Genomic DNA, 24,072 nt, shown 5'->3' with positions numbered 1-24,072 from the left:
CTGGGAGGACACAGTATCACCTTAACACTCAGCCTGGCCTCTCTACTGGGAGGACACACACATTACTATACACAATAACCCTCTCTACTGGGAGGACACAGTATCACCTTAACCCTCAGCCTGGTCTCTCTACTACATATCTACTGTGTCACTCAGCCTGGTCTCTCTACTACATATCTACTGTAACACTCAGCCTGGTCTCTCTACTACATATCTACTGTATCACTCAGCCTGGTCCCTCTACTACATATCTACTGTAACACTCAGCCTGGTCTCTCTACTACATATCTACTGTATCACTCAGCCTGGCCTCTCTACTACATATCTACTGTATCACTCAGCCTGGTCTCTCTACTACATATCTACTGTAACACTCAGCCTGGTCTCTCTACTACATATCTACTGTATCACTCAGCCTGGTCTCTCTACTACATATCTACTGTAACACTCAGCCTGGCCTCTCTACTACATATCTACTGTAACACTCAGCCTGGTCTCTCTACTACATATCTACTGTAACACTCAGCCTGGCCTCTCTACTACATATCTACTGTAACACTCAGCCTGGTCTCTCTACTACATATCTACTGTATCACTCAGCCTGGTCTCTCTACTACATATCTACTGTATCACTCAGCCTGGTCTCTCTACTACATATCTACTGTAACACTCAGCCTGGTCTCTCTACTACATATCTACTGTAACACTCAGCCTGGTCTATCTACTACATATCTACTGTATCACTCAGCCTGGTCTCTCTACTACATATCTACTGTATCACTCAGCCTGGTCTCTCTACTACATATCTACTGTAACACTCAGCCTGGTCTCTCTACTACATATCTACTGTAACACTCAGCCTGGTCTCTCTACTACATATCTACTGTAACACTCAGCCTGGTCTCTCTACTACATATCTACTGTATCACTCAGCCTGGTCTCTCTACTACATATCTACTGTATCACTCAGCCCATTCAGATAGAACCTGACATTAAACAGACGTTTCTCCATTACATCCCAACCTGAGGTAATGATCTGATGTCTGATTTGATATGAGTTACATTTACATCTTTGTGTGTGTCTGTGTGTTCTGACCTGGGGTTGTCGTCTTCTCCCATCATGCCGTGCGGTATGGGTGAGTAGCGTCGTGGAGACGGCGGCGGCAGAGAGGATTGTGGGTAATCTAGGTAGTTAGGGCCCATGTCTGGCTCCATGTACGCTGGAGAGACAGGGAGAGATGAATATGTAGAGCCCCGGTACATTATAACACTGCTCAGCTTCAAGTTCCTTGGTGTCCACATCACCAACAAACTATCATGGTCCAAACACACCAAGACAGTTGTGACGAGGGCACGATAACACCTTTCCCCCTCTAGAGACGGAACACATTTGGCATGGGTCCTCAGATCCCCAAAAGGTTCTACAGAGGGTAGTGCGTACGGCCCAGTACATCACTGGGGCCAAGCTTCCTGCCATCCTGGACCTCTATACCAGGCGGTGTCAGATGAAGGCCCTAAAAGTTGTCAAATACTCCAGCCACCCTAGTCACTGACTGGACTCTCTGCTAGCGCACGGGGAGCTGTACCGGTATGCTAGGGTTCGTGCAGAAATCCCCCTGTATATAGCCTCCACACTGACTCTGTACATAGCCTCCACATTGACTCTGTACCGGTGCCCCCTGTATATAGCCTCCACATTGACTCTGTACATAGCCTCCACATTGACTCTGTACCGGTGCCCCCTGTATATAGTCTCCACATTGACTCTGTACCGGTACCCCCTGTATATAGCCTCCACATTGACTCTGTACCGGTACCCCCTGTATATAGCCTCCACATTGACTCTGTACCGGTACCCCCTGTATATAGCCTCCACACATTGACTCTGTACCGGTACCCCCTGTATATAGCCTCCACATTGACTCTGTACCGGTACCCCCTGTATATAGCCTCCACATTGACTCTGTACCGGTACCCCCTGTATATAACCTCCACATTGACTCTGTACCGGTACCCCCTGTATATAGCCTCCACATTGACTCGGTACCGGTACCCCCTGTATATAGCCTCCACATTGACACCGCCAGCATTCAAAAGTGACCAAAACATCAGCCAGGAAGCATAGGAACTGAGAAGTGGTCTGTGGTCACCACCTGCAGAACCACTCCTTTATTGGGGGTGTCTTGCTAATTGCCTATAATTTCCACCTTTTGTCTATTCCATTTGCACAACAGCATGTGAAATATATTGTCAATCAGTGTTGCTTCCTAAGTGGACAGTTTGATTTCACAGAAGTGTGATTGACTTGGAGTTACATTGTGTTGTTTAAGTGTTCCCTTTATTTTTTGGAGCAGTGTATTTTCTTAAGAAAAATAAGAGTTGAAACTGCAGTCTTAGTTAATGTCAGGAATCATTTCACGGCTACACCTGTTGTATTCTGCACATGCGAGTGGGTCTAGGAGTCCTAGACATAGTGAAAGTAGACTTGGTAGAATGGTTCTGTAACTGTACGTACAGGTGAGATCTGGTTGGCTGTACTGGTCAGGTGTGTAGAGGTGTGTAGAGGTGTTAGAGGTGTGTACGTACAGGTGAGGTCAGGGGGACTGTACTGGTCAGGTGTTAGAGGTGTGTAGAGGAGTGTACTTACAGGTGAGGTCAGGGGGACTGTACTGGTCAGGTGTGTAGAGGTGTGTAGAGGTGTTAGAGGTGTGTACGTACAGGTGAGATCTGGTTGGCTGTACTGGTCAGGTGTGTAGAGGTGTGTAGAGGTGTGTAGAGGAGTGTACGTACAGGTGAGGTCAGGGGGACTGTACTGGTCAGGTGTGTAGAGGTGTGTAGAGGTGTGTACGTACAGGTGAGGTCAGGGGGACTGTACTGGTCAGGTGTGTAGAGGTGTGGTTTGGCTACTCTCAGGTAGACCACCTCGGCTGTGTTCTTCAGAGCTGATACGGCGTCTTCATGCATCACATCTTCTAAACACACCTGGTTCACCTGGTGACAGAGACATGACATAGAGACATAGTCAGACATGACATCTTCTAAACACACCTGGTTCACCTGGTGACAGAGACATGACATAGAGACATAGTCAGACATGACATAGATACTGTACTTGACATAGATACATGACATAGATACTGTACATGACATAGATACATGACATAGATACATGACATACAGTGCTTTCGGAAAGTATTCAGACCCCTTGACTTTTTCCACATTTTGTTACGTTCTAAAATGGATTTCTCGTCATCAATCTACACACAATACCCCATAATGACAAAGCAAAAAACGTTTATTTTTTATTTTTCAAATGTATATTAAAAAACTGCAATATCACATTTACATAAGTATTCAGACACTTTACTCAGTACTTTGTTGAAGCACCTTTGGCAGTGATTACAGCCTCGAGTCTTCTTGGGTATGATGCTACAAACTTGGCACACCTGTATTTGGGGAGTTTCTCCCATTCTTCTTTGCAGATCCTTCAAGCTCTGTCAGGTTGGATGGGGAGCGTCGCTGCACAGCTATTTTCAGGTCTCTCCAGAGATGTTCGATCGGGTTCAAATCCGGGTTCTGGCTGGGCCACTCAAGGACATTCAGAGACTTGTCCCAAAGCCACTCCTGCATTGTCTTGGCTGTATGCTTAGGGTCGATGTCCTGTTGGAAGGTGAACCTTCGCCCCAGTCTGAGGTCCTGAGCGCTCTGGAACAGGTTTTCATCAAGGATCTCTCTGTACTTTGCTCCGTTCATCTTTCTCTCGATCCTGACTAGTCTCCCAGTCCCTGCCACTGAAAAACATCCCCACAGCATGATGCTGCCACCACCATGCTTCACCGTAGGGATGGTGCCAGGTTTCCTCCAGACGTGACACTTGGCATTCAGGCAAAAGAGTTCAATCTTGGTTTCATCAGAACAGAGAATCTTGTTTCTCATGGTCTGAGAGTCCTTTAGGGGCCTTTTGGCAAAGTCCAAGTGGGCTGTCATGTGCCTTTTACTAAGGAGTAGCTTCCATCTGGCCGCTCTACCATAAAGGCCTGATTGGTGGAGTGCTGCAGAGATGGTTGTCCTTCTGGAAGGTTCTCCCATCTCCACTGAGGAACTGTGGATCTCTGTCAGAGTGACCATCGGGTTCTTGGTCATCTCCCCTGGCGGCCAGTTCTAGGAAGAGTCTTTGTAGTTCCAAACTTCTCCCAACTAAGTGAACTGATTACTTTTTACAGTGTATTGTGTGTATGTTTACATTTACACGTTAGTCATTTAGCAGAAACCAGGAGACTGAAGACCTAACACTAATGACCTAGGAGAGGAGAATCCTGGAGATATCAGGAGTCCTCTAGCTATAGAATCACTCCTGGAGATATCAGGAGATATCAGGAGTCCTCTAGCTCTAGAATCACTCCTGGAGATATCAGGAGTCCTCTAGCTATAGAATCACTCCTGGAGATATCAGGAGATATCAGGAGTCCTCTAGCTCTAGAACCACTCCTGGAGATATCAGGAGTCCTCTAGCTCTAGAATCACTCCTGGAGATATCAGGAGATATCAGGAGTCCTCTAGCTCTAGAACCACTCCTGGAGATATCAGGAGTCCTCCTGCTATAGCATCACTCCTGGAGATATCAGGAGTCCTCTAGCTATAGAATCACTCCTGGAGATATCAGGAGATATCAGGAGTCCTCTAGCTCTAGAACCACTCCTGGAGATATCAGGAGATATCAGGAGTCCTCTAGCTATAGAATCACTCCTGGAGATATCAGGAGATATCAGGAGTCCTCTAGCTCTAGAACCACTCCTGGAGATATCAGGAGTCCTCCTGCTATAGAATCACTCCTGGAGATATCAGGAGATATCAGGAGTCCTCTAGCTCTAGAACCACTCCTGGAGATATCAGGAGTCCTCCTGCTATAGAATCACTCCTGGAGATATCAGGAGTTATCTAGTTCTAGAATCACTCCTGGAGATATCAGGAGATATCTAGTTCTAGAATCACTCCTGGAGATATCAGGAGTCCTCCTGCTATAGAATCACTCCTGGAGATATCAGGAGATATCAGGAGTCCTCTAGCTCTGGAATCACTCCTGGAGATATCAGGAGATAACAGGAGTCCTCTAGCTATAGAATCACTCCTGGAGATATCAGGAGTCCTCTAGCTCTAGAATCACTCCTGGAGATATCAGGAGTCCTCTAGCTCTAGAATCACTCCTGGAGATATCAGGAGTCAAATAGCTATAGAACCACTCCAGGAGATAGCAGGAGTCCTCTAGCTCTAGAATCACTCCTGGAGATATCAGGACTCCTCTAGCTATAGAATCACTCCTGGAGACATCAGGAGTCCTCTAGCTCTGGAATCACTCCTGGAGATATCAGGACTCCTCTAGCTATAGAATCACTCCTGGAGACATCAGGAGTCCTCTAGCTATAGAATCACTCCTGGAGATAACAGGACTCCTCTAGCTATAGAATCACTCCTGGAGATATCAAGAGTCCTCTAGCTATAGAATCACTCCTGGAGATATCAGGAGATATCAGGAGTCCTCTAGCTCTAGAATCACTCCTGGAGATATCAGGAGTCCTCTAGCTATAGAATCACTCCTGGAGATATCAGGAGTCCTCTAGCTCTAGAATCACTCCTGGAGATATCAGGAGTCCTCTAGCTCTAGAATCACTCCTGGAGATATCAGGAGTCCTCTAGCTCTAGAATCACTCCTGGAGATATCAGGAGATATCAGGACTCCTCTAGCTATAGAATCACTCCTGGAGATATCAGGAGTCCTCTAGCTCTAGAATCACTCCTGGAGATATCAGGAGATATCAGGAGTCCTCTAGCTCTAGAATCACTCCTGGAGATATCAGGAGTCCTCTAGCTATAGAATCACTCCTGGAGATATCAAGAGTCCTCTAGCTATAGAATCACTCCTGGAGATATCAGGACTCCTCTAGCTCTAGAATCACTCCTGGAGATATCAGGAGTCCTCTAGCTCTAGAATCACTCCTGGAGATATCAGGAGATATCAGGAGTCCTCTAGCTCTAGAATCACTCCTGGAGATATCAGGAGATATCAGGAGTCCTCTAGCTCTAGAATCACTCCTGGAGACATCAGGAGTCCTCTAGCTCTAGAATCACTCCTGGAGATATCAGGAGTCCTCTAGCTATAGAATCACTCCTGGAGATATCAGGACTCCTCTAGTTATAGAATCACTCCTGGAGATATCAGGAGTCCTCTAGCTCTAGAATCACTCCTCATAATGACACACTCACTGACACGCTCACGGACACACTCACGGACACACTCACTGACACACTCACTGACACACTCACTGACACACTGACTAACACACTCACTGACACACTCACTAACACACTCACTGAGTCATTATGGGGTATTGAGTCATTATGGGGTATTGAGTCATTATGGGGTATTGAGTCATTATGGGGTATTGTGTCATTATGGGGTATTGTGTCATTATGGGGTATTGAGTCATTATGGGGTATTGAGTCATTATGGGGTAGTGTGTCATTATGGGGTATTGAGTCATTATGGGGTATTGAGTCATTATGGGGTATTGAGTCATTATGGGGTATTGAGTCATTATGGGGTATTGAGTCATTATGGGGTATTGTGTCATTATGGGGTATTGAGTCATTATGGGGTATTGAGTCATTATGGGGTATTGAGGCTTTATGGGGTATTGAGTCATTATGGGGTATTGAGTCATTATGGGGTATTGTGTCATTATGGGGTATTGTGTCATTATGGGGTATTGAGTCATTATGTGGTATTGAGTCATTATGGGGTATTGTGTCATTATGGGGTTTTGAGTCATTATGGGGTCTTGTGTAATTATGGGGTATTGAGTCATTATGGGGTATTGAGTCATTATGGGGTATTGTGTCATTATGGGGTATTGTGTCATTATGGGGTATTGAGTCGTTATAGGGTATTGAGTCGTTATGGGGTATTGAGTCGTTATGGGGTATTGTGTCGTTATGGGGTATTGAGTCATTACGGGGTATTGAGTCATTATGGGGTATTGAGTCATTACGATGTATTGAGTCATTACGGGGTATTGTGTCATTACGGGGTATTGAGTAATGGGGTATTGTGTCATTATGGGGTATTGAGTCATTATGGGGTATTGAGTCATTATGGGGTATTGAGTCATTATGGGGTATTGAGTCATTATGGGGTATTGAGTCATTATGGGGTATTTTGTCATTATGGGGTAGTGTGTCATTATGGGGTATTGAGTCATTACGGGGTATTGTGTCATTACGGGGTAGTGTGTCATCATGGGGTAGTGTGTCATTACGGGGTATTGAGTCATTATGGGGTAGTGTGTCATTATGGGGTAGTGTGTCATTATGGGGTAGTGTGTCATTATGGGGTATTGAGTCATTATGGGGTATTGAGTCATTATGGGGTATTGAGTCATTATGGGGTATTGAGTCATTATGGGGTATTGAGTCATTATGGGGTAGTGTGTCATTATGGGGTATTGAGTCATTACGGGGTATTGTGTCATTACGGGGTAGTGTGTCATCATGGGGTAGTGTGTCATTACGGGGTATTGAGTCATTATGGGGTAGTGTGTCATTATGGGGTAGTGTGTCATTATGGGGTATTGAGTCATTATGGGGTATTGAGTCATTATGGGGTATTGAGTCATTATGGGGTATTTTGTCATTGTGGGGTATTTTGTCATTATGGGGTAGTGTGTCATTATGGGGTATTGAGTCATTACGGGGTATTGTGTCATCATGGGGTAGTGTGTCATTACGGGGTATTGAGTCATTATGGGGTAGTGTGTCATTATGGGGTAGTGTGTCATTATGGGGTAGTGTGTCATTATGGGGTATTGAGTCATTATGGGGTATTGTGTCATTGTGGCGTAGTGTGTCATTATGGGGTATTATGTCATTATGGGGTATTATGTCATTATGGGGTATTGAGTCATTATGGGGTATTGTGTCATTATGGGGTATTGAGTCATTATGGGGTATTGAGTCATTATGGGGTATTATGTCATTATGGGGTATTGAGTCATTATGGGGTATTGTGTCATTATGGGGTATTGAGTCATTATGGGGTATTGTGTCATTATGGGGTGTTGTGTCATTATGGGGTGTTGAGTCATTATGGGGTACTGAGTCATTATGGGGTACTGAGTCATTATGGGGTATTGTGTCATTATGGGGTATTGAGTCATTATGGGGTATTGAGTCATTATGGGGTACTGAGTCATTATGGGGTATTGAGTCATTATGGGGTATTGTGTCATTATGGGGTATTGAGTCATTATGGGGTATTGTGTCATTATGGGGTATTGAGTCATTATGGGGTAATGTGTCATTATGGGGTATTGAGTCATTATGAGGTAATGTGTCATTATGGGGTATTGAGTCATTATGGGGTAATGTGTCATTATGGGGTATTGAGTCATTATGGGGTAATGTGTCATTATGGGGTATTATGTCATTATGGGGTATTATGTCATTATGGGGTATTATGTCATTATGGGGTATTATGTCATTATGGGGTATTGAGTCATTATGGGGTATTGAGTCATTATGGGGTATTGAGTCATTATGGGGTATTGAGTCATTATGGGGTATTGAGTCATTATGGGGTATTTTGTCATTATGGGGTAGTGTGTCATTATGGGGTATTGAGTCATTACGGGGTATTGTGTCATCATGGGGTAGTGTGTCATTACGGGGTATTGAGTCATTATGGGGTAGTGTGTCATTATGGGGTAGTGTGTCATTATGGGGTAGTGTGTCATTATGGGGTAGTGTGTCATTATGGGGTATTGAGTCATTATGGGGTATTGTGTCATTGTGGCGTAGTGTGTCATTATGGGGTATTATGTCATTATGGGGTATTATGTCATTATGGGGTATTGAGTCATTATGGGGTATTGTGTCATTATGGGGTATTGAGTCATTATGGGGTGTTGTGTCATTATGGGGTGTTGTGTCATTATGGGGTGTTGAGTCATTATGGGGTACTGAGTCATTATGGGGTACTGAGTCATTATGGGGTATTGTGTCATTATGGGGTATTGAGTCATTATGGGGTATTGAGTCATTATGGGGTACTGAGTCATTATGGGGTACTGAGTCATTATGGGGTATTGAGTCATTATGGGGTATTGTGTCATTATGGGGTATTGAGTCATTATGGGGTAATGTGTCATTATGGGGTATTGAGTCATTATGAGGTAATGTGTCATTATGGGGTATTGAGTCATTATGGGGTAATGTGTCATTATGGGGTATTGAGTCATTATGGGGTAATGTGTCATTATGGGGTATTATGTCATTATGGGGTATTATGTCATTATGGGGTATTATGTCATTATGGGGTATTGAGTCATTATGGGGTATTGAGTCATTATGGGGTATTGAGTCATTATGGGGTATTGAGTCATTATGGGGTATTGAGTCATTATGGGGTATTGTGTCATTATGGGGTATTGTGTCATTATGGGGTATTGTGTCATTATGGGGTGTTGAGTCATTATGGGGTACTGAGTCATTATGGGGTACTGAGTCATTATGGGGTATTGTGTCATTATGGGGTATTGAGTCATTATGGGGTATTGAGTCATTATGGGGTATTGAGTCATTATGGGGTATTGAGTCATTATGGGGTATTGTGTCATTATGGGGTACTGAGTCATTATGGGGTACTGAGTCATTATGGGGTACTGAGTCATTATGGGGTATTGAGTCATTATGGTGTATTGAGTCATTATGGGGTAATGTGTCATTATGGGGTATTGAGTCATTATGAGGTAATGTGTCATTATGGGGTATTGAGTCATTATGGGGTAATGTGTCATTATGGGGTATTGAGTCATTATGGGGTAATGTGTCATTATGGGGTATTGTGTCATTATGGGGTATTGTGTCATTATGGGGTATTGAGTCATTATGGGGTATTATGTCATTATGGGGTATTATGTCATTATGGGGTATTGAGTCATTATGGGGTATTGAGTCATTATGGGGTATTGAGTCATTATGGGGTATTGAGTCATTATGGGGTATTGAGTCATTATGGGGTATTGAGTCATTATGTGGTATTGTGTCATTATGCTGTATTGTGTCATTACGGGGTATTGTGTCATTATGGGGTATTGAGTCATTATGGGGTAATGTGTCATTATGGGGTAATGTGTCATTATGGGGTATTGAGTCATTATGGGGTATTGAGTCATTATGGGGTATTGAGTCATTATGGGGTATTGAGTCATTATGGGGTATTGAGTCATTATGGGGTATTGAGTCATTATGGGGTATTGAGTCATTATGTGGTATTGTGTCATTATGCTGTATTGAGTCATTACGGGGTATTGTGTCATTATGGGGTATTGAGTCATTATGGGGTATTGAGTCATTATGGGGTAATGTGTCATTATGGGGTAGTGTGTCATTATGGGGTATTGAGTCATTATGGGGTAATGTGTCATTATGGGGTATTGAGTCATTATGGGGTATTGAGTCATTATGGGGTATTGTGTCTAGATTGATGAGACATTTTTTAAAGTAAATTTTAGAATAAGGTTGTAACGTAACAAAATGTGTAAAAAGTCAAGGGGTCTGAATACTTTCCGAATGCACTGTAGATCCATGACATAGTCAGACATGACGTAGAGACATGCCATAGAGACATGACGTAGAGACATGCCATAGAGACATAACATAGAGACATGACATAGTCAGATGGAATATAGTCAGTTGGGATCAGAGATTGCCATTCATAAAACCAGTGTTCATATTTGGAATGTTAAAACATGGCGTCCAGCTCTGCAGTAGTTCCACAGAGGACCAGAAGAGGGCACTACTCAACGACTTCTGTCATATTTACTCACTACATAATGACAACAGATCTGTGTGATCGTGTGTCAGTGAGTGTGTCAGTGAGTGTGTCAGTGAGTGTGTCAGTGTATCAGTGAGTGTGTCAGTGAGTGTGTCAGTGAGTGTGTCAGTGAGTGTGTCAGTGTATCAGTGAGTGTGTCAGTGAGTGTGTCAGTGAGTGTGTCAGTGAGTGTGTCAGTGTGTCAGTGAGTGTGTCAGTGAGTGTGTCAGTGAGTGTGTCAGTGAGTGTGTCAGTGTATCAGTGAGTGTGTCAGTGAGTGTGTCAGTGAGTGTGTCAGTGAGTGTGTCAGTGTGTCAGTGAGTGTGTCAGTGAGTGTGTCAGTGAGTGTGTCAGTGAGTGTGTCAGTGTATCAGTGAGTGTGTCAGTGAGTGTGTCAGTGAGTGTGTCAGTGAGTGTGTCAGTGAGCGTGTCAGTGAGTGTGTCAGTGTGTCAGTGAGCGTGTCAGTGAGTGTGTCAGTGTGTCAGTGAGTGTGTGAGTGAGTGTGTCAGTGAGTGTGTCAGTGAGTGTGTCAGTGAGTGTGTCAGTGAGCGTGTCAGTGAGTGTGTCAGTGAGTGTGTCAGTGTGTCAGTGAGTGTGTGAGTGAGTGTGTCAGTGAGTGTGTCAGTGAGTGTGTCAGTGAGTGTGTCAGTGAGCGTGTCAGTGAGTGTGTCAGTGAGTGTGTCAGTGTGTCAGTGAGTGTGTCAGTGAGTGTGTCAGTGTGTCAGTGAGCGAGTCAGTGAGTGTGTCAGTGAGCGTGTCAGTGAGTGTGTCAGTGTGTCAGTGAGTGTGTCAGTGAGCGTGTCAGTGAGTGTGTCAGTGTGTCAGTGAGCGAGTCAGTGAGCGTGTCAGTGAGTGTGTCAGTGTGTCAGTGAGTGTGTCAGTGAGCGTGTCAGTGAGTGTGTCAGTGAGTCAGTGAGCGTGTCAGTGAGCGTGTCAGTGAGTGTGTCAGTGTGTCAGTGAGTGTGTCAGTGTGTCAGTGAGCGAGTCAGTGAGCGTGTCAGTGAGTGTGTCAGTGTGTCAGTGAGCGTGTCAGTGAGCGTGTCAGTGAGTGTGTCAGTGTGTCAGTGAGTGTGTCAGTGTGTCAGTGAGCGAGTCAGTGAGCGTGTCAGTGAGTGTGTCAGTGTGTCAGTGAGCGTGTCAGTGAGCGTGTCAGTGAGTGTGTCAGTGTGTCAGTGAGTGTGTCAGTGTGTCAGTGAGCGTGTCAGTGAGCGTGTCAGTGAGTGTGTCAGTGTGTCAGTGAGTGTGTCAGTGTGTCAGTGAGTGTGTCAGTGAGCGTGTCAGTGAGTGTGTCAGTGTGTCAGTGAGCGTGTCAGTGAGTGTGTCAGTGAGCAAGTCAGTGAGTGTGTCAGTGAGTGTGTCAGTGAGTGTGTCCGTGAGTGTGTCAGTGAGTGTGTCAGTGAGTGTGTCAGTGAGCGTGTCAGTGAGTGTGTCAGTGAGCGTGTCAGTGAGTGTGTCAGTGAGCGAGTCAGTGAGTGTGTCAGTGTGTCAGTGAGTGTGTCAGTGAGTGTGTCAGTGAGCGAGTCAGTGAGTGTGTCAGTGTGTCAGTGAGCGTGTCAGTGAGTGTGTCAGTGAGTGTGTCAGTGTGTCAGTGAGTGTGTCAGTGTGTCAGTGAGTGTGTCAGTGAGCGAGTCAGTGAGTGTGTCAGTGTGTCAGTGAGTGTGTCAGTGTGTCAGTGAGCGTGTCAGTGAGCGTGTCAGTGAGTGTGTCAGTGAGTGTGTCAGTGAGTGTGTCAGTGAGCGTGTCAGTGAGCGTGTCAGTGAGCGTGTCAGTGAGTGTGTCAGTGAGTGTGTCAGTGAGTGTGTCAGTGTGTTACTTACAGCCAGTATCTTATCGCCTATCTGTAGGTGTCCATCTTTACAGGCCGCTCCTCCCTCGATGATCTTAGTCACATAGATACTGTTGTCACCTGGTACATGCTGGTTCCCTAGTCCACCTGCTATACTGAACCCCAAACCTGAAACACACAGAGACACACACATAGCATAAGGGAAGAGGGAGATTAGGAAGAAGAGGGAGGAGGAGGAGGGAGGAGGAAGAGGGGAGGAGGGAGGGAGGAAAGGGGAGGAGAGAGGAGGAGTGGGGAGGAGGAGGAAGAGGAGGTGGGAGGAGGAGTAGGGGGAGGGAGGAGGAGGACGAAGAGGGGGAGGGAGGAAGAGGAGGATGAGGAAGAGGAGGTGGGAGGAGGAGGAATAGGAAGTGGGAGGACGGGGAAGAGGATAGAGGAGGAGGAGGAGGAGGTGGGAGGAGGAGGTGGGAGGAAGAGGAAGAGGAGGTGGGAGGAGGAGGAATAGGAAGTGAGAGGACGGGGAAGAGGATAGAAGAGGAGGAGGTGGGAGGAGGAGGAAGAGGAGAGAGGAGGAGGAGGAAGAGGAGGACGAGGAGGTGGGAGGAGGAGGAAGAGGAGGGAGGATGAGGAGGAAGAGGAGGGAGGAGGATGGAGGAGGAGGGGAACGAGGAGAGAGGAGGAGGAGGAAGAGGAGGGAGGAGGAGGAGGTGGGAGGAGGAGGAAGAGGAGGGAGGAGGAGGAGGTGGGAGGAGGAGGAAGAGGAGAGAGGAGGAGGAGGTGGGAGGAGGAGGAGGAAGAGGGAGAGATGGAAGGAGGAGGAAGGTTATCAGATTAAAGTAGCTGTATGAACAAGACCACAAACTGTCAATCTTTTCATGGAAACAAGTCTATCTACTTCTGGGGTGCTGAAACACACCTCAGCATTTAGTCCGAGACAACACACACACCTTTAGGTCCTTTGATGAGTTTGAGTTGTGTGACGCTCTCCGTGGGTGGCTTCCTCCGCAGGACGTAGAGACGAACAACGGGCCCCGCCTCCTTTAGAGCTTCCACAGCCAAGCTGTGTGTCACCTCACGAACGTCAACGTCATTTACTAGTATCACACTGTCATTAACCCTGTAACATACACATAATATATATTATCTATCCTCCACTGTCATTAACCCTGTAACATAGATATAATATATATTATCTATCTACTGTCATTAACCCTGTAACATAGACATAATATATATTATCTATCTACTGTCATTAACCCTGTAACATAGATATAATATATATTATCTATCTACTGTCATTAACCCTGTAACATAGACATAATATATATTATCTATCTACTGTCATTAACCCTGTAACATAGACATAATATATATTATCTATCTACTGTCATTAACCCTGTAACATAGATATAATATATATTATCTATCTACTGTCATTAACCCTGTAACATAGACATAATATATATTATCTATCTACTGTCATTAACCCTGTAACATGGACATAATATATATTATCTATCTACTGTCATTAACCCTGTAACATAGATATAATATATATTATCTATCTACTGTCATTAACCCTGTAATATAGACATAATATATATTATCTATCTACTGTCATTAACCCTGTAACATAGACATAATATATATTATCTATCCTCTACTGTCATTAACCCTGTAACATAGATATAATATATATTATCTATCTACTGTCATTAACCCTGTAACATGGACATAATATATATTATCTATCTACTGTCATTAACCCTGTAACATGGACATAATATATATTATCTATCTACTGTCATTAACCCTGTAACATAGACATAATATATATTATCTATCTACTGTCATTAACCCTGTAATATAGATATAATATATATTATCTATCTACTGTCATTAACCCTGTAACATAGATATAATATATATTATCTATCTACTGTCATTAACCCTGTAACATAGACATAATATATATTATCTATCTACTGTCATTAACCCTGTAACATAGATATAATATATATTATCTATCTACTGTCATTAACCCTGTAACATAGACATAATATATATTATCTATCTACTGTCATTAACCCTGTAACATAGACATAATATATATTATCTATCTACTGTCATTAACCCTGTAACATAGACATAATATATATTATCTATCTACTGTCATTAACCCTGTAACATAGATATAATATATATTATCTATCTACTGTCATTAACCCTGTAACATAGACATAATATATATTATCTATCTACTGTCATTAACCCTGTAACATAGATATAATATATATTATCTATCTACTGTCATTAACCCTGTAATATAGATATAATATATATTATCTATCTACTGTCATTAACCCTGTAACATGGACATAATATATATTATCTATCTACTGTCATTAACCCTGTAACATAGACATAATATATATTATCTATCCACTGTCATTAACCCTGTAACATAGACATAATATATATTATCTATCTACTGTCATTAACCCTGTAACATAGATATAATATATATTATCTATCTACTGTCATTAACCCTGTAACATAGATATAATATATATTATCTATCCACTGTCATTAACCCTGTAACATAGACATAATATATATTATCTATCTACTGTCATTAACCCTGTAACATAGATATAATATATATTATCTATCTACTGTCATTAACCCTGTAACATAGACATAATATATATTATCTATCCTCCACTGTCATTAACCCTGTAACATGGACATAATATATATTATCTATCCACTGTCATTAACCCTGTAACATACACATAATATATATTATCTATCTACTGTCATTAACCCTGTAACATAGATATAATATATATTATCTATCCTCCACTGTCATTAACCCTGTAACATGGACATAATATATATTATCTATCCACTGTCATTAACCCTGTAACATAGACATAATATATATTATCTATCTACTGTCATTAACCCTGTAACATAGATATAATATATATTATCTATCTACTGTCATTAACCCTGTAACATAGATATAATATATATTATCTATCCACTGTCATTAACCCTGTAACATAGACATAATATATATTATCTATCTACTGTCATTAACCCTGTAACATAGATATAATATATATTATCTATCTACTGTCATTAACCCTGTAACATAGACATAATATATATTATCTATCCTCCACTGTCATTAACCCTGTAACATGGACATAATATATATTATCTATCCACTGTCATTAACCCTGTAACATACACATAATATATATTATCTATCTACTGTCATTAACCCTGTAACATAGATATAATATATATTATCTATCTACTGTCATTAACCCTGTAACATAGACATAATATATATTATCTATCTACTGTCATTAACCCTGTAACATAGACATAATATATATTATCTATCTACTGTCATTAACCCTGTAATATAGATATAATATATATTATCTATCTACTGTCATTAACCCTGTAACATAGACATAATATATATTATCTATCTACTGTCATTAACCCTGTAACATAGACATAATATATATTATCTATCTACTGTCATTAACCCTGTAACATAGACATAATATATATTATCTATCTACTGTCATTAACCCTGTAACATAGACATAATATATATTATCTATCTACTGTCATTAACCCTGTAATATAGACATAATATATATTATCTATCTACTGTCATTAACCCTGTAACATAGACATAATATATATTATCTATCTACTGTCATTAACCCTGTAACATAGACATAATATATATTATCTATCTACTGTCATTAACCCTGTAACATAGACATAATATATATTATCTATCTACTGTCATTAACCCTGTAACATAGACATAATATATATTATCTATCTACTGTCATTAACCCTGTAACATAGACATAATATATATTATCTATCTACTGTCATTAACCCTGTAACATAGACATAATATATATTATCTATCTACTGTCATTAACCCTGTAACATAGATATAATATATATTATCTATCTACTGTCATTAACCCTGTAACATAGACATAATATATATTATCTATCTACTGTCATTAACCCTGTAACATAGACATAATATATATTATCTATCTACTGTCATTAACCCTGTAACATAGATATAATATATATTATCTATCTACTGTCATTAACCCTGTAATATAGACATAATATATATTATCTATCTACTGTCATTAACCCTGTAACATAGACATAATATATATTATCTATCTACTGTCATTAACCCTGTAATATAGATATAATATATATTATCTATCTACTGTCATTAACCCTGTAACATAGACATAATATATATTATCTATCTACTGTCATTAACCCTGTAACATAGATATAATATATATTATCTATCTACTGTCATTAACCCTGTAACATGGACATAATATATATTATCTATCTACTGTCATTAACCCTGTAATATAGATATAATATATATTATCTATCTACTGTCATTAACCCTGTAACATAGACATAATATATATTATCTATCTACTGTCATTAACCCTGTAACATAGACATAATATATATTATCTATCTACTGTCATTAACCCTGTAACATAGACATAATATATATTATCTATCCTCTACTGTCATTAACCCTGTAACATAGACATAATATATATTATCTATCTACTGTCATTAACCCTGTAACATAGACATAATATATATTATCTATCCTCTACTGTCATTAACCCTGTAACATAGACATAATATATATTATCTATCTACTGTCATTAACCCTGTAACATAGACATAATATATATTATATATCTACTGTCATTAACCCTGTAACATAGATATAATATATATTATCTATCCTCTACTGTCATTAACCCTGTAACATAGATATAATATATATTATCTATCTACTGTCATTAACCCTGTAACATAGACATAATATATATTATCTATCTACTGTCATTAACCCTGTAACATAGATATAATATATATTATCTATCTACTGTCATTAACCCTGTAACATAGATATAATATATATTATCTATCTACTGTCATTAACCCTGTAACATAGATATAATATATATTATCTATCTACTGTCATTAACCCTGTAACATAGATATAATATATATTATCTATCTACTGTCATTAACCCTGTAACATAGATATAATATATATTATCTATCTACTGTCATTAACCCTGTAACATAGATATAATATATATTATCTATCTACTGTCATTAACCCTGTAACATAGATATAATATATATTATCTATCTACTGTCATTAACCCTGTAACATAGATATAATATATATTATCTATCTACTGTCATTAACCCTGTAACATAGATATAATATATATTATCTATCTACTGTCATTAACCCTGTAACATAGACATAATATATATTATCTATCTACTGTCATTAACCCTGTAACATAGATATAATATATATTATCTATCTACTGTCATTAACCCTGTAACATAGATATAATATATATTATCTATCTACTGTCATTAACCCTGTAACATAGATATAATATATATTATCTATCTACTGTCATTAACCCTGTAACATAGATATAATATATATTATCTATCTACTGTCATTAACCCTGTAACATAGATATAATATATATTATCTATCTACTGTCATTAACCCTGTAACATAGATATAATATATATTATCTATCTACTGTCATTAACCCTGTAACATAGATATAATATATATTATCTATCTACTGTCATTAACCCTGTAACATAGATATAATATATATTATCTATCTACTGTCATTAACCCTGTAACATAGATATAATATATATTATCTATCTACTGTCATTAACCCTGTAACATAGACATAATATATATTATCTATCTACTGTCATTAACCCTGTAACATAGACATAATATATATTATCTATCTACTGTCATTAACCCTGTAACATAGACATAATATATATTATCTATCTACTGTCATTAACCCTGTAACATAGACATAATATATATTATCTATCTACTGTCATTAACCCTGTAACATAGATATAATATATATTATCTATCTACTGTCATTAACCCTGTAACATGGACATAATATATATTATCTATCTACTGTCATTAACCCTGTAACATAGACATAATATATATTATCTATCTACTGTCATTAACCCTGTAATATAGACATAATATATATTATCTATCTACTGTCATTAACCCTGTAATATAGACATAATATATATTATCTATCTACTGTCATTAACCCTGTAACATAGACATAATATATATTATCTATCTACTGTCATTAACCCTGTAATATAGACATAATATATATTATCTATCTACTGTCATTAACCCTGTAACATAGATATAATATATATTATCTATCTACTGTCATTAACCCTGTAACATAGACATAATATATATTATCTATCTACTGTCATTAACCCTGTAACATAGACATAATATATATTATCTATCTACTGTCATTAACCCTGTAACATAGACATAATATATATTATCTATCTACTGTCATTAACCCTGTAACATAGATATAATATATATTATCTATCTACTGTCATTAACCCTGTAATATAGACATAATATATATTATCTATCTACTGTCATTAACCCTGTAACATAGACATAATATATATTATCTATCTACTGTCATTAACCCTGTAACATAGATATAATATATATTATCTATCTACTGTCATTAACCCTGTAACATAGATATAATATATATTATCTATCTACTGTCATTAACCCTGTAACATAGATATAATATATATTATCTATCTACTGTCATTAACCCTGTAACATAGACATAATATATATTATCTATCTACTGTCATTAACCCTGTAACATAGACATAATATATATTATCTATCTACTGTCATTAACCCTGTAACATAGACATAATATATATTATCTATCTACTGTCATTAACCCTGTAACATAGACATAATATATATTATCTATCTACTGTCATTAACCCTGTAACATAGACATAATATATATTATCTATCTACTGTCATTAACCCTGTAACATGGACATAATATATATTATCTATCTACTGTCATTAACCCTGTAACATAGACATAATATATATTATCTATCTACTGTCATTAACCCTGTAACATAGATATAATATATATTATCTATCTACTGTCATTAACCCTGTAACATACACATAATATATATTATCTATCTACTGTCATTAACCCTGTAACATAGACATAATATATATTATCTATCTACTGTCATTAACCCTGTAACATAGATATAATATATATTATCTATCTACTGTCATTAACCCTGTAACATAGACATAATATATATTATCTATCCTCCACTGTCATTAACCCTGTAACATGGACATAATATATATTATCTATCTACTGTCATTAACCCTGTAACATAGACATAATATATATTATCTATCTACTGTCATTAACCCTGTAACATAGACATAATATATATTATCTATCTACTGTCATTAACCCTGTAATATAGACATAATATATATTATCTATCTACTGTCATTAACCCTGTAACATGGACATAATATATATTATCTATCTACTGTCATTAACCCTGTAACATAGACATAATATATATTATCTATCTACTGTCATTAACCCTGTAACATAGACATAATATATATTATCTATCTACTGTCATTAACCCTGTAACATAGATATAATATATATTATCTATCTACTGTCATTAACCCTGTAACATGGACATAATATATATTATCTATCTACTGTCATTAACCCTGTAACATAGACATAATATATATTATATATCCACTGTCATTAACCCTGTAACATAGATATAATATATATTATCTATCTACTGTCATTAACCCTGTAACATAGACATAATATATATTATCTATCTACTGTCATTAACCCTGTAACATAGATATAATATATATTATCTATCTACTGTCATTAACCCTGTAACATAGATATAATATATATTATCTATCTACTGTCATTAACCCTGTAACATAGATATAATATATATTATCTATCTACTGTCATTAACCCTGTAACATGGACATAATATATATTATCTATCCTCCACTGTCATTAACCCTGTAACATAGACATAATATATATTATCTATCTACTGTCATTAACCCTGTAATATAGACATAATATATATTATCTATCTACTGTCATTAACCCTGTAACATGGACATAATATATATTATCTATCTACTGTCATTAACCCTGTAACATAGACACAATATATATTATCTATCCTCCACTGTCATTAACCCTGTAACATAGACATAATATATATTATCTATCTACTGTCATTAACCCTGTAACATGGACATAATATATATTATCTATCCTCCACTGTCATTAACCCTGTAACATAGACATAATATATATTATCTATCTACTGTCATTAACCCTGTAACATAGACATAATATATATTATCTATCTACTGTCATTAACCCTGTAACATAGATATAATATATATTATCTATCTACTGTCATTAACCCTGTAACATAGACACAATATATATTATCTATCTACTGTCATTAACCCTGTAATATAGATATAATATATATTATCTATCTACTGTCATTAACCCTGTAACATGGACATAATATATATTATCTATCTACTGTCATTAACCCTGTAACATAGACATAATATATATTATCTATCTACTGTCATTAACCCTGTAACATAGATATAATATATATTATCTATCTACTGTCATTAACCCTGTAACATAGACATAATATATATTATCTATCCACTGTCATTAACCCTGTAACATAGACATAATATATATTATCTATCTACTGTCATTAACCCTGTAACATAGATATAATATATATTATCTATCTACTGTCATTAACCCTGTAACATAGACATAATATATATTATCTATCTACTGTCATTAACCCTGTAACATAGACATAATATATATTATCTATCTACTGTCATTAACCCTGTAACATAGACATAATATATATTATCTATCTACTGTCATTAACCCTGTAACATAGACATAATATATATTATCTATCTACTGTCATTAACCCTGTAACATAGATATAATATATATTATCTATCTACTGTCATTAACCCTGTAACATAGACATAATATATATTATCTATCTACTGTCATTAACCCTGTAACATAGATATAATATATATTATCTATCTACTGTCATTAACCCTGTAACATAGACATAATATATATTATCTATCTACTGTCATTAACCCTGTAACATAGACATAATATATATTATCTATCTACTGTCATTAACCCTGTAACATAGACATAATATATATTATCTATCTACTGTCATTAACCCTGTAACATGGACATAATATATATTATCTATCTACTGTCATTAACCCTGTAACATAGACATAATATATATTATCTATCTACTGTCATTAACCCTGTAACATAGACATAATATATATTATCTATCTACTGTCATTAACCCTGTAACATAGACATAATATATATTATCTATCTACTGTCATTAACCCTGTAACATAGACATAATATATATTATCTATCTACTGTCATTAACCCTGTAACATAGACATAATATATATTATCTATCCTCCACTGTCATTAACCCTGTAACATAGATATAATATATATTATCTATCTACTGTCATTAACCCTGTAACATAGATATAATATATATTATCTATCTACTGTCATTAACCCTGTAACATGGACATAATATATATTATCTATCTACTGTCATTAACCCTGTAACATAGACATAATATATATTATCTATCTACTGTCATTAACCCTGTAACATAGATATAATATATATTATCTATCTACTGTCATTAACCCTGTAACATAGACATAATATATATTATCTATCTACTGTCATTAACCCTGTAACATAGACATAATATATATTATCTATCTACTGTCATTAACCCTGTAACATGGACATAATATATATTATATATCTACTGTCATTAACCCTGTAACATAGACATAATATATATTATCTATCTACTGTCATTAACCCTGTAATATAGATATAATATATATTATCTATCTACTGTCATTAACCCTGTAACATAGACATAATATATATTATCTATCTACTGTCATTAACCCTGTAATATAGACATAATATATATTATCTATCCACTGTCATTAACCCTGTAACATAGACATAATATATATTATCTATCTACTGTCATTAACCCTGTAACATAGACATAATATATATTATCTATCTACTGTCATTAACCCTGTAACATAGACATAATATATATTATCTATCTACTGTCATTAACCCTGTAACATAGACATAATATATATTATCTATCTACTGTCATTAACCCTGTAACATAGACATAATATATATTATCTATCTACTGTCATTAACCCTGTAACATGGACATAATATATATTATCTATCTACTGTCATTAACCCTGTAACATAGACATAATATATATTATCTATCTACTGTCATTAACCCTGTAACATAGATATAATATATATTATCTATCTACTGTCATTAACCCTGTAACATACACATAATATATATTATCTATCTACTGTCATTAACCCTGTAACATAGACATAATATATATTATCTATCTACTGTCATTAACCCTGTAACATAGATATAATATATATTATCTATCTACTGTCATTAACCCTGTAACATAGATATAATATATATTATCTATCTACTGTCATTAACCCTGTAACATAGATATAATATATATTATCTATCTACTGTCATTAACCCTGTAACATAGATATAATATATATTATCTATCTACTGTCATTAACCCTGTAACATAGACATAATATATATTATCTATCCTCCACTGTCATTAACCCTGTAACATGGACATAATATATATTATATATCTACTGTCATTAACCCTGTAACATAGACATAATATATATTATCTATCTACTGTCATTAACCCTGTAACATGGACATAATATATATTATCTATCTACTGTCATTAACCCTGTAACATAGATATAATATATATTATCTATCTACTGTCATTAACCCTGTAACATAGACATAATATATATTATCTATCTACTGTCATTAACCCTGTAACATAGACATAATATATATTATCTATCTACTGTCATTAACCCTGTAACATAGATATAATATATATTATCTATCCTCCACTGTCATTAACCCTGTAACATAGACATAATATATATTATCTATCTACTGTCATTAACCCTGTAACATAGACATAATATATATTATCTATCTACTGTCATTAACCCTGTAACATAGACATAATATATATTATCTATCTACTGTCATTAACCCTGTAACATAGACATAATATATATTATCTATCTACTGTCATTAACCCTGTAACATAGACATAATATATATTATCTATCTACTGTCATTAA

General features: G+C 37.2%; 1 protein-coding gene across 1 annotated transcript in view; it reads right to left on the bottom strand.

The window, feature by feature from the left end:
• Positions 1-24,072, bottom strand: part of LOC139561620 (disks large homolog 4-like) — a 178,719-nt gene that overhangs the window by 38,790 nt on the left and 115,857 nt on the right. Inside the window, exons 5-8 of the mRNA XM_071378840.1 lie at positions 13,602-13,771; positions 12,686-12,822; positions 2,853-2,991; positions 1,097-1,220 (exon numbers count right to left, since the gene is read on the bottom strand). Coding sequence (XP_071234941.1) covers positions 1,097-1,220; positions 2,853-2,991; positions 12,686-12,822; positions 13,602-13,771 — 570 coding nt within the window. The remainder of the gene's footprint in view (positions 1-1,096; positions 1,221-2,852; positions 2,992-12,685; positions 12,823-13,601; positions 13,772-24,072) is intronic.

The sequence above is a fragment of the Salvelinus alpinus genome, chromosome 31 (genome assembly GCF_045679555.1).
Source record: "Salvelinus alpinus chromosome 31, SLU_Salpinus.1, whole genome shotgun sequence".
In the NCBI taxonomy this organism is placed as follows: domain Eukaryota; kingdom Metazoa; phylum Chordata; class Actinopteri; order Salmoniformes; family Salmonidae; genus Salvelinus; species Salvelinus alpinus.
This window is presented reverse-complemented; position numbering and strand designations above follow the sequence as displayed.